General features: G+C 70.7%; 2 protein-coding genes across 2 annotated transcripts in view; both read left to right on the top strand.

The window, feature by feature from the left end:
* The window catches only part of LOC147413810 (small conductance calcium-activated potassium channel protein 1-like), a 6,921-nt gene extending 4,129 nt beyond the window's left edge, over positions 1 to 2,792 (top strand). The window contains 4 exon segments of the mRNA XM_086477452.1: positions 789 to 987; positions 1,123 to 1,341; positions 2,032 to 2,171; positions 2,447 to 2,792. Coding sequence (XP_086333578.1) covers positions 789 to 987; positions 1,123 to 1,341; positions 2,032 to 2,171; positions 2,447 to 2,792 — 904 coding nt within the window.
* A 3,109-nt stretch (positions 2,793 to 5,901) lies between these two features.
* Positions 5,902 to 11,233, top strand: LOC147413809 (small conductance calcium-activated potassium channel protein 2-like). The gene is given in 14 exon segments (XM_086477400.1): positions 5,902 to 6,007; positions 6,010 to 6,080; positions 6,082 to 6,276; positions 6,356 to 6,410; positions 6,413 to 6,450; positions 6,570 to 6,786; positions 6,789 to 6,905; positions 6,908 to 6,986; positions 9,157 to 9,298; positions 9,433 to 9,543; positions 9,677 to 9,808; positions 10,711 to 10,779; positions 10,962 to 11,208; positions 11,211 to 11,233. Coding segments are annotated over 14 exon segments (1,602 nt in total).
* Positions 11,234 to 11,881: the final 648 nt, after the last annotated feature.

Genomic DNA, 11,881 nt, shown 5'->3' with positions numbered 1-11,881 from the left:
TCAGGGGATTGCGGGGGTTTTCCGTCCTTGGGGATGGGGTGGCCGCGGGGACCGAAGCCTTCAGGGTGTGAAGGGGACTGTGGCCGAGCGGGTTGAGGGGACGGGGGGCCCTCGGTGCTCCCCGGCGGCAGGGTCTGGCTGGTGGCACAGCCCTGGTGGGACACGGCCCCGGGGAGGCTCGGCCCCGCTCTGCACCCAGCTCAGCACCCGCCGCAACACCAGGAGACCCCGTGCCACAAAAACCACCTCGGTCGATCCGGCTGTGACACCCGGAGCTTGCCGTGCCGGGGTGGCACAGGCCGGCGAGGCACCGGGGCTGGCGAGTCCTCGGGCCGTGCGCGGCGTTTGCTGGTGCCAAGTCCGGTGCCGGCGCTCGGGCTCCCGGCAGGTTCTGGCACCGCGCGGTGCTCGTGGCCTCGACGTGCCAGGGAGTGCCCGGCGTGCCGCGGGGCAGCCGTCGAGGCGGTGGGTGCTTGGGCGTGGGGGCCCTCCCAGCCTTCCCTGTGACCTTGGGGTGCCCCTGGGGACCCTGCGCAGGGCTGGGGACCGCGGTGGCTGTGTGGGGACACCTCCGCGGTGGTGGGGACCACCGCCCCGCAGTGCGGTGACGGGGGTGGGTGGGTGGGGGCTCTCCAAAGGTGCGTGTGAGGTTTGGGGGGACCTCTCCTCCCCGAGAGGCTTGTGGCGTTCCCAGGGACAGCGGGGACACCCCAGGGACAGCGGGGACACTCGTGTCCCCCCCCCAGCTGGCCCTGGGCGAGGGGTCCGTGGTGACCCGGCGGGGGCAGCCAGGCGGAGCGGCTTTGTCCTTCGGCTGAGCCGAGCCGCGTGGGGGAGGCGGCGGCGGCGAACCCGGCGCAGTGGCTTTGTCTGGGGACGGCGGCGAGGTGGCGGCAGACGGGGGGGGGCGTAGGGAGCCTGAACCCCCACCCTGGACCCCGCAGCACCCCCTACCCCAGCCCCAGGCACCCGCTTGGCTCCACGCAGGTAGGGTGTCCCCGGCTGCGTGTCCCCTCCTGAGGCGGGAGGGATGGGGTCCCCCTTGGGCTGGGGAGGGAGGAGGGGGTCCTGGCTGCCTCCGCCAGCCCTGGGACACCGCTGCTGTCCCCACCGTCCCTCCAGGGCCTGATCCAGCCCCAGCCCCAGGGTATCTCGGTGGGGCTCAGGGAAGGGTTTTTCTCGGGGAGACCCCGGGACAAGCCGGGGATTCCCCTGCGTCGCAGCGGGGGCCGGGGAGGTTCGGGTGTCCCCGCGTGTCCCCGCATGTCCCCCAAGCATGCGCCAGCCCTGCGGTGCCTCCCCCTGAGCCGTGGGACCCACAGACACCCCACAGCCCCACGGGTGGGGACGGGCCGGATTCTGCGTGGGGCAAATCCCCCCGGTGTTGGGCTCTGCCCCTTTGTGCCGGCCCGAACGTGCCGGGACACACACATGGGGGGTCCTGGGGGACAGGGGCCCAGCTGCTGGCATCACCAGGGGTCCCACGGCGGCAGGGCTTGGCTGAGGCCACCCTGGTGCTCTTTGGGAGCCTGGTGGCCTCGTACCGGTGCCTCCGCCAACCCCGGGGGGCTCCGATGGTCCCTGTGCCCCCCTAAACCACACTCAGCCCCCCCCTGCCCTGCCCTCGGGGGGGGGGGGCGCCAGCGGCGGTGGCACATCCCCCCACCCAGCCCCATGCCAGCGGGTGGGCAGCAGCGTTTGCGGGGGCCGGGGGCTCCTGCGGGCGCCGACAGATGCTCTCCAGCCTGGGACATATGGCCGGGGCTTGGCGACGGCGGGAGCTGCGGCTGCCCGAGGAACCGGGGCCACCGCGGGGGATTTTGGGGGGGGGGGGGGGGGGGCCTGCAAGGGGTCTGACGCACTTTGTGCGCCCAGCACGCCCCCATGTCCCCGCATCGGCCTCGGCCCTGGGGTGGGGGGGGGGGGGGGGGTGGGTCACGGCGTGGATCCCGCTGCCCCCAGCAACCTGTCCCCTGCACCGTGGCGGGGTGTCCCCCAGTTCCCGGGTTCCCCCAGCTCCTTTTTCCCCAGTACGGCAGTGGGACCGTGGCCGTGCCACCCGGCTGCTGGCGTGAGGCCTGCGGGCACGGCCCTGGTGGCAACCGCTGCTCCCCAAATTCCTGCCCCGCCCTCCCCGGGACCGCGATTCCCAGGCAGGAATTAGCGAGCGGGTAATAAATAAATCACCAGCGGGAGCTTTTCGGCCGCCCGCCTCTATTTTTAGCTGCACCCTCCTCTTCTGCAGTTGCTCCCAGGCAGCATCGCTGCTCCGGGGCATGGGAGGGGGGAGAGGGGGGGGGTCCCTCTGGCACCCTACAACCCCCCTCCAGGGCACCAGGGGCTGCAGCAGCCTGGCTGTGTGGGGGTTAAACCACGTCCCCCTGCCCACATCCCTGCTTCGGGACCCCTCAGGACCCCTTTCCCCGCTCTCCCCCTCCCTCCCCAGCCAGCTTCTTTTTGAAGCCTGTGACATCCCATGCCCACCCAGGGCAGGATCCCCCCTGCCTCTCCCTGGGGACCCCCACACCCCGCTAGGGAGACGAGACCTCGCGGGGTCCCCGTGTGCCAGCCCCGAGGGTCGCCGCGGGGGCGGTGGGAGCACCTGCAGCCGTGCCGAGACACCCGGGCTGCGGCGGTGGGCGTCCTGCTGCCGCATCGCCGCCAACCTCCCGGTGCGGGAGCTGCCGAGAGCGGGGACGCTCGAGGCCGTTGCTCAAGGACACACGGCGGCCATGGCCAGCAGCCCCCCGGCTGGGGGACCCGCCGCGTCCCATCCCTGCGGTGGGGCGTGAGGGACCACGCTCGTGCCCCTGCGCCGTGCATCCCGCCCGAGCATCCTTGGGGATGCAGCCACCGGCCGTGGCGTCCCCACGGGGACCGGGGACAGGGACCCCTCGGGCCTTCGCAGTTTTAATCAACCCTCCGGGCGCTGAATCCCGCCGGAAACATCCTATCGACGTCCTGACAGGGGGAAGATTTAATAAGGCCCATTTACATTGCCATCGATAGAAGCTATTAGTGAAATGACCGCGGAGTGATGGTTAATAAAATATTTACTGTCATCCATTTGGGAGGGCTCCGGGGCGGCGGGGGGAGGGGGCGGCTTCACCGACCCCATTCGAGGTGCCAAAAGTTTGCCGGGCCGCGGGGCGAGCGCTTTGCCCCTGGCGTGGCTCCGTGGTGGAAAGGGGGCCTGGGGCTGGCAGCCCTGGGAAACCGCTTCCCCTCCGCCCTGCCCGCTGCGTCTTTTTCTCCCCGACCGAATATTAAAAAGAAATCGGAGCCCATTTTCCTGCCATAAATTTGGCAGAATGGAGAGGAAAATGATCTGGCTCTGGAGGGGAGCCAGCAGCCCCGGATGCACACCGGGGAGCAGCTGGGCGCTGGAGCCCGGCCACGCAGCCGTTGCTCCCGTAGGTAGCAGGAAAGCATCTTCCCTGGCTCCGGTGCGTCCCTCGGGGGGGGGGGGAACGGGAAAGGGGTCCAAAGCCCTGCTGCCCCCCCATGGATAGGGGGACGCTGGTGGCAGCAGCCCCTTCTCCGGGTGTCCCCACACCGTGGGGAAGGTGGTGGCATGTGCCACGGGGATGGCGTTAGCCGGGATGGGCTGCGGCAGGACTCGGCGCTTGGGTGCCTGAAATCTGGGGAGCTGCTCCCCCCCACCCCCCCCACCCCTGGGTTACAGCCCGCTGGGGGGCTGGGGGAGAAGCTGCAGGGACACCCCCCCCACCAGCTCCCCTGCATGAGGAGCCCTGCAGCGACCTGCCCCGGGCCTGGCCCTCCGACCGGGATGGCATTGCCGGTGCCATCGGCACCGTGGGCTCCATGTGGGGATTTTGGGGTCCGCCCCGCGGTGTGGGTGTCGGTGCTGGGGGTCCGCGCTGGCTGCAGTGGGGTCGTTCGTGCGACGCAAGGCCCGGCGTGCAAGAGGGCTGTTTGTGCAACGGGGTGTCGGTGCTGGGGGGTCCGTGCTGGCTGCGACGGGGCTGGAACTGCAGCGGGGGCTGTTTGTGCTGCTGTGGGACCCCCCACCCCCGTGCGACGTGGCTGCTCGTGGCGGGGGGGGGCGGGGGGCTGCGCTGGCTCTGCGGGGCCACCCGTGCAGCGGGGCTGGGGGGGACCCCTCGGGCTGTCGCCTCCCCCCATTGCAGCCCAGCTCTGGCCCTGCAGTGGGAGGGCGCAGGGCTAGGGGCTCAGCCCACAGACCCCCGATACGCCCCCAGCCCTGCCTGTCACCCCACGGCCTGGTGACAAACCCACACCCAAGAGACGTGGCTCTGCTTGCCGACCCCATGCTCGCCCACCCTGGCTGCTGGAGGGGGGGCTCGGTGCGGCACCAGCAACCCCCCCCTGCCACGGCCCTGCCGCTGCCCCTCAAGGCAGGGGGTGACCAGGGTGACCACTCCCATCCCCCCCCCGGGTGACAGGGCCAGGGCAGGACCCTTGGCTGGCTCTGGGGGTCCCTGGCACCACGGTCGAGGGGGTTTGGGGACCCCCCCCCTAATGCTGCGTCTCCTCTCCGGCCAGGCGTGGAGGGAAGCCCATGGCACCCGGACCCCCGGACCCCCCCCGTACCAAGCCCGGGCCCCGCAGCCCCTAACGCCCCGAGGTCCCCCCCGGCCGGCCCCGGGAGCCTGAGCAGGTAGGAGGGGGTGCGGGGGGCCGGGCAGGCGGGGCTACAGATGCGGGAGTCACTGCGGGGGCGGGGGCGGTGGGGGGGGGTCGCGGGGGTGCTGGGGATGCGCGTTGGGGTGCTGAGGGGGTACACTGGGGGTGACGGAGGGGTGTCCTGGGGATGCTGGAGGCAGCGCACTTGGAGGGGGTGTGGGAGCATGGAGGGGGGGCACTGGGGGTGCTGGGGGGGTTGTGCATGGGGAATGATGGGGTTTGGGGTGCAGGGGACCAGGGCAGTGAGGCTGGGGGGGGGCGGGGGACGGCGCTGGGGGTGTCATTGTGGGGGGCTGGTGTGACGGGGGGGGGTGGGGGCGCAAGGGGGAGCACGGGGCGGGCGGGTCATCAGGGGGGGGTGTCGGGGGTGCCGGTGCTGTGCGGGGCTTGGGGGCGGGGGGGGTGTGTGCGGGGCAGCAGCGGGGTCTGGGGGCGCCGGCGGGGGGGGGGTGTCCGGGAGCGCATGGAGGGGGGCGGAGGGGCGCGCAGGGGGGGGGGCGTGGTCAGCGCTGGGGAGGCGTGGCGAAGGGCGTGGCCTGTCGTCCGTCACGGGGGCGTGCACGGTGTCCACCAATGAGGCGCCACGCCACGCCCCCGCCACGCCCCCCGAGCGCTCCGGTCCCGCCGCCGCGCGCCCCCGGGACCGAGCCGGGCTGCAGCGGCGGCGGCGGCGGCGGTGGCGGCGCGGCCCCGGCCCGGCCCGGCGGCAGGTAGCGGGCAGCGGGCAGCGGGCCGGGCCGGGCCGGGCCGGGCCGGGGATGGGTTGAACCGAGCCGAGCCCACCGGGCGCCCCCGGCACCGGGAGCCCCGGGCACGGCGGCGGGGGGCGCGCAGCTGCAGCTCGTTACCGGAGCCGTCCCGGGGCTGCGGGCAGGGATCAGTCCCGGGGGCACCTCGGGGCCGGGGCCGTCGTGTCCTCGTTGCGCCCCCCCCCCTCCACCTTCCCCGGGGCGGGGGGGGGGGGCGGGGAGAGGGGCTGCAGAGGGGGGCGGCCGGGCTGCGGCGGCACCGACCCCCGGGCTGGGGAGGGGGGGCACGTCCCCGCCGCGGTCAAGGCCAGCACATGGGTGCCACTGCCCCGTCAGGCGTCGCCCGGTACCGGGGTGGGGTGAGGAGGCTGATTCCGGGGGACACTCCCCACCCCACCCCCCAACACCGTCCCCCTCTCCCCCCGCAGGTCGCCCCCGCGCCGCTGAGCCATGCGGGATCGCCCGGTCCCCTCCCCGCCAGAGCATGAGCGGCTGCCGGTACAATGGGGGGGTGGCACGGCCCCGGGGCCCCCTGAGCGCCTCCACCCACACCCTGCACCCACTGGAGGGGGAGACCCAGCCGCTACGGCCCACCGGCCCCCCGGCCTCGAGGTGGTGGTCTCACGGCCGGAGCAGCCCGGGGGTCCGGATCCAGCCCGGTGGCACCCCGGGGCAGGATGCGGCCGAAGAGCGAGGGCGAGGACCCCGGAGGAACCAGAACATCGGGTACAAGCTGGGGCACCGGCGAGCCCTCTTCGAGAAGCGGAAGCGCCTCAGCGATTACGCCCTCATCTTTGGTATGTTTGGCATCGTGGTCATGGTCACGGAGACGGAGCTGTCCTGGGGGGTCTACACCAAGGTAGGGGTCGCGGTGGGGCGGTGGGTGGGGGGGCTGGCGTGGGGGCCGGCTGGGCTGACGCCGCCCTCTCCCCTCGCAGGAGTCGTCGTACTCGTTCGCACTGAAATGCCTTATCAGCCTCTCGACCGTCATCCTCCTGGGCTCATCGTCATGTACCACGCCAGGGAGATCCAGGTGAGGGCCACCCGCCGGTGGGTGCTCGCCAGGGCCACGCTGCCCCGAGGGGAAGGCGGGGGGGGGGTGTGTGTCTCACCACCCACCACCCCCCCGCTTTTCTCCCCATCGCCCCACAGCTCTTCATGGTGGATAACGGCGCCGACGACTGGCGCATCGCCATGACCTACGAGCGCATCTTCTTCATCGCCCTGGAGCTGATCGTCTGCGCCATCCACCCCATCCCCGGCCAGTACCTCTTCACGTGGACGGCGCGGTTGGCTTTCACCTACGCCGCCTCGGTGGCCGACGCCGACGTGGACATCATCCTCTCCATCCCCATGTTCCTGCGGCTGTACTGATCGGGCGCGTCATGCTGCTGCACAGCAAGCTCTTCACCGACGCCTCCTCCCGCAGCATCGGCGCCCTCAACAAGATCAACTTCAACACCCGCTTCGTCATGAAGACCCTCATGACATCTGCCCCGGCACCGTCCTCCTGGTCTTCAGCATCTCCTCCTGGATCATCGCCGCCTGGACGGTCCGCGTCTGCGAGAGGTACGGGGAACGCTCCCAACGGGGCTCTCGGGGCAGGGGAGGGGGGCGCGGGGCTGGGGTGCAGCTGAGGACGGCACGGTGCAGACCCGAGGGGGCTGGGGGGAGAGCAGAGGCCCCCTCGGAGAAGAAGTCCTGGCTCTCCAGGCAGAGCCTCCTGGTGGAACCCTTGTGATGGCCACGATGGTTTTGCCAAACCAAAACCACATGCTGAGGCTCAGTGGGGGCGGCCAGACCCCCAGGCTGTCCCCAGACAGCCCCGAGCCCCTCTGTCCCCTCCAAGGATGCGGCAGGACCCCTCTCTGCCAGCAGCTCTGGCCAGGAGGAGGTTGGGGTCTCGCAGAGGGGGACCGAGCCCTCACACGGGATGTGGCCCGTGCTCCTCAGCTGCGCCTGCCGGGATGCCGGGGCTGGTGTGCCGGGATGCTGGGACCGGGATGCCCGCGCCGGTGCCCTGCCCGTGCTCGCCCCTTCTCGGCCGCTCCCCCCGGGGACGTGCATTAACTGCTCTTATTTTCCCTCCCTGACCGCTCTGCTGCTCGCAGGGACAAACTGTGAGTCACCCCAGGGACCGACAGCGTGTCCTGCACGGGACGTCCCCCCCGCCCCAGGCTTGTGCTACCCAGAATTTAGGATTAGCTGCAGCTGGCGGGGGCGGGGGGGGGAATATCAAAGCTGGGGGACCGAGGGGTGGGGGGTGGCCAAAGAGGTCGTGGACACGGAAAAGGGGGCCGGAGCCCTTTTCCTCTTGGAACCTCAGCAGCTGCTTTCTGTCCCCCTGTGCCCCCCCAGCCGGGTGGCCCGCGGTGCCCAGCCTGGCTGTGGGGTCCTGTCGTGCAGGGGGGGCTGGAGTGTGGGTCCTTCTGCCCCGGCTCTCGGGGTGCCCTCGGACGGGTCCTGTGGTGGTCCCAGAGGGGAAAACCCTGGCAAGGAGCGGAGCCGAGCCGGAGCAGCCGGGAAGGAGCCGCTGGATCCTTCTTGTTTCAAACTGGAGGTTTTGGCTGAGTCTCCAAAGGGCTTTTGCTCGGCCCCGGCACTTGCTCCGTGTTTCCCCTCCGAACGGGCAGAGCTGAAGATGCTCCTCGGGGGGACGGAGCGGAGTGGGGAGCCCCCACTGCCGTGGGGAGCGTCGCCATGGGGTGATCTCCTCGGGCTGCCGGCCTTTTGGAGATGGGCTCAGCCGTGGTGGGGTGCCCCCCCCGGCCGTACGGTGTCCCCCAGCATCGCCCTACCCCATCCCTCGGTGCCGGCTGAGGTTCCAAGCCCAAACCGCGCGGCTGTGCCGGGGGGGCGGGGGGCCGGTGGAGGGACGCAGCAATCCTAAATTCCTCACCGCACGCTTGAGTCCACCCCGGCTCGCTCCCGGCTCCTCCTTTCCCTTTTCTCACCCCACGTACCCCGTTTTCCCGGCTCCCCGCATGCCCCCGTCCCACTGCCTGCTTGGCTGCTCCGTGACCCCTGGCCGGGCTTGTCTCGGTGGGGGCCGTGTCCGGGGGTCCTCGGGGAGGGGGCGGGGGGCACCGCTGTCTGCATTCATGGCGTCGGTGCTGGCCACAAAATCTCAAAGCACAGTGTGTCCCTGTGTCCCCACCCCCTCCCAGTGACACCCACAGTGGCCTTGGGGCCCCTTGTGGCCCTGGGCTTCCTTGGGGGGGGGCAGCTTGCTGGGGTGACCCCCCCCCAGGAGCTTGCGGTGCCAGGGGTGCTCCGTTCCGGTCAGGTCTGTGCAATCGTACCCCGCTCTGCAGAGATGGGGTGTCCCCTCCCCGGGGTGGTCCGGTGGTGACACCTGTGTCCTGTGCTTTGAGATCTCGGGGGGGACCTTCAGGAGGGACGGAGGTTGCTGCCGTCCCCGCGTCACCTCGTTGTCCTTATCCAGCAGCCCCCCGCCCCCAGCCAGCCCCCGCGCCTGGGGGTCACAGCCAGCTTGGGGCTTACCTCCTCCCCGGCACTGGTGTCCAGAGCGGCCATACCTGGTGTCCCCAGGGTTGTCCCAGCTTCTTTGGGGCCCCACGCGCCAGCGGTGCAGCCGGGAGCTCGGGGACTCTCCTGGCTGCAGCCGCCGGACGGGACGGCGGCTAAAAACCGCGTGGCAAAGCCGGCGGGCGCTGCGAGGGGCACGTGGCGGGACCGGGACCGTGCGGTGACGGTGGCTGTGCTCGTCCCCGGGCAGGTACCACGACAAGCAGGAGGTGACCAGCAACTTCTTGGGGGCGATGTGGCTGATCTCCATCACCTTCCTCTCCATCGGCTACGGGGACATGGTGCCGCACACCTACTGCGGGAAGGGCGTGTGTCTGCTCACCGGCATCATGGTGAGCGCCGGGGAGGGGGGGCAGGTTGTGTGTGTGTGGTGGGGGGGGATGACACGACACCCACATGGACACCCACGACTTCTGCACCCCCGGCTTCTGCCGCTGCCCTCACCGCGGGGACGCTCTGCCCGCAGGGCGCCGGCTGCACCGCTCTGGTCGTCGCCGTCGTTGCCAGAAAGCTAGAGCTCACCAAAGCGGAAAAACACGTGCACAACTTCATGATGGATACGCAGCTAACGAAGCGGGTGAGACCCCACCCCTCCCCCCCCCCCCCACTACCACCCTCCCAGTGCCACCCCCAGCCCCATCAGACACGGCACCGCCGGGGCTCAGGACCAGCCCTCTCCGGCCCTGAGCCCCGCGCCCTGTTGCACCCAGGTGAAAAATGCTGCTGCCAACGTACTCAGGGAAACGTGGCTCATCTACAAACACACCAAGCTGGTGAAGAAGATCGACCATGCCAAAGTTCGGAAACACCAGCGTAAGTTCCTCCAAGCCATCCATCAGTAAGTGCCAAACCTTTACCTGCTTCCTACGAGGAGGTTTTTTTTTTCCCCCCAGTCGTGGCTCCCGAAGGAGATGGGGGGCGCTTCCTCCCCTTCTGCGCCGCCTGGACCCCTGGCTTGGGAGCCAGGTGGTCCCCGTCCCCCGTCCCTTGTCCCCATCCCCACTGCAGGGGGTGCTTTCCCGGTGGGGGGGGACCCCGATGATGCCGGGGCGACCCCAGGGGTACCCAATCGACGAGGTTTGATGTGACCGTGCCTGCCGTCCGGGAGCAGGGCTGGGGGCTGCGAGCCTCCTGCTTTGGGGTGCAGGGGGCAGGGGGGGGGGGGCGAACCAAGGGGTGCCTGGCTTGGGGTGGGGGACACCGGGGGGGGGCACACCCACCCCGTGCTGCGGCTGCTGTCGTCTCCCTGTGCTCTTCGTGGTGGTATTAAACCTGCTGTTGTGTTTTGTCTCTGTTCTGCCCCGTCCCTGCAGAGCTCAGAAGTAAGTCGCCCCGCGGGGCTGCTCCTCTCCTCCGTCTGCTCCCGTGTGCATGGGCAAAATTGGGGACACACACACACACACACACACACACACACACGTGACATGGTGGTGCAGTGCCCCCCCGCCTCCTTCCCCGGGGCGAGGATGGAGGGGCAGAGGCTGTGCTTGCAGGGGTGGGGGGGTTGGGGGTGGCTGCATGCTGGGGGCTGGGAGTGGCGGGGGGGGGGGGGGGGGGCTGCGTTGAGGGAAGGGGTGAAGGAAATCTTGGTGAAAATATTGTTGCTTGATGACGGCCTAGATTGCTGTGTAACCCAAAGAATCCCGCTAACGGGTACGGCCCAGTATTCGACGCTGACCTTGACCCCGCTCCCCACCCCACCCCCCCCACCCCCCCCCCACCCCCCCACCCCGTGTCTCCGCAGGTGAGGAGCGTCAAGATGGAGCAGCGGAAGCTGAACGACCAGGCCAACACGCTGGTGGACCTGGCGAAGGTGAGCGCGATGCCGGCGTGGGTGGGATCCGGGGCGGGGGGGGGGGGGGGGGACGGACACCCCCCACCCCCGCCCCACTTTGCAAGGGGGCTCCCGGTGCTGAGCTCCCCGCTCCCCCCCCCCTACATCCCCTCCCTGCTCCCACCCCCCCACCCCCACCCCCCCCAAAAAATTCCCCTCAGACCCAGAACATCATGTACGACATGGTCTCGGAGCTGCAGGAGCGTCACGAGGACCTGGAGAAGCGCCTGGGAGCTCTGGAGAGCAAGATGGAGGCCTTGGGGCTGAGCCTGCTGGCGCTGCCGGGCCTGGTCAGCCAAGCCTTGGGGCAGCAGCAGCGGGAGCTCCTGGGGAGCTGGACCCCCCGCCTCTGCTCCGCCACGGCCCCTTGCACCCCGACCCGACCCCCTAGGTCCCCTTCGACTGCCCCCCCACCTCCTCGGACAGTGGGTGATGGGGTTGGGGGTTGGGGAAGGGCGTTGGGGGGGGGGGGGGGGGGGGGGGGGTCGGGGGGCGCTGGGGGCCCCCCCCCTTATGTCTGGCCATCGTGTGGCTGATTTCAGTAGCTTTGTTCTGTAAAGCCCTGTATAAATTTCCTGCGTTCACTGTGCTGGAGTGAGGCTGGAGCCCCCCTCCCCTCACCCCACCCCCCACCCCCCCAGGCCATCCCATGCCCCCCCCCCACGGCTGGGTGGGAGGTGAGCCCTGACCTCCAGGAGGGCTTTTTTTTGGGGGGTGGGGGTAGGGGGTGCGGGGTGGGGGGGGAGATAGGCAGCAGCCACTGCACCAAGTGGGGATGGAGCACCCCTGGGGATGGGGGGGGGGGCCAGGAGCTGGGGGGGGGGGGGTGTTGTTAGGGAAGGGAAGGGAGAAGCCAGGAGCCCTGAGTGTTCGGGTGAGGGGGTCTGGGGGCTGCCCCCCCCCCCCCCGGGTGTAGGAGGGGGGGGAAGGTTAGGGACAGGGTGGGGGGGGACACACCTGGGGTGTTGTGCGGAGGCAGGGGGGCAGACCCCCATGGTAAGAGCAGGGCTGAGCCCCCCCCCCCCCCCCCCCCGGGGGGGGGTTGAGGATTTTGGGGCGGGTGTGGGGAGGGGGTGCTCTG

This window comes from Leptosomus discolor, chromosome 24, assembly GCF_034619465.1.
Source record: "Leptosomus discolor isolate bLepDis1 chromosome 24, bLepDis1.hap2, whole genome shotgun sequence".
NCBI classification, from domain to species: domain Eukaryota; kingdom Metazoa; phylum Chordata; class Aves; order Leptosomiformes; family Leptosomidae; genus Leptosomus; species Leptosomus discolor.
The sequence above is the reverse complement of the archived record's forward strand: the minus strand, read 5'-3'. Positions and strand labels throughout refer to the sequence as shown.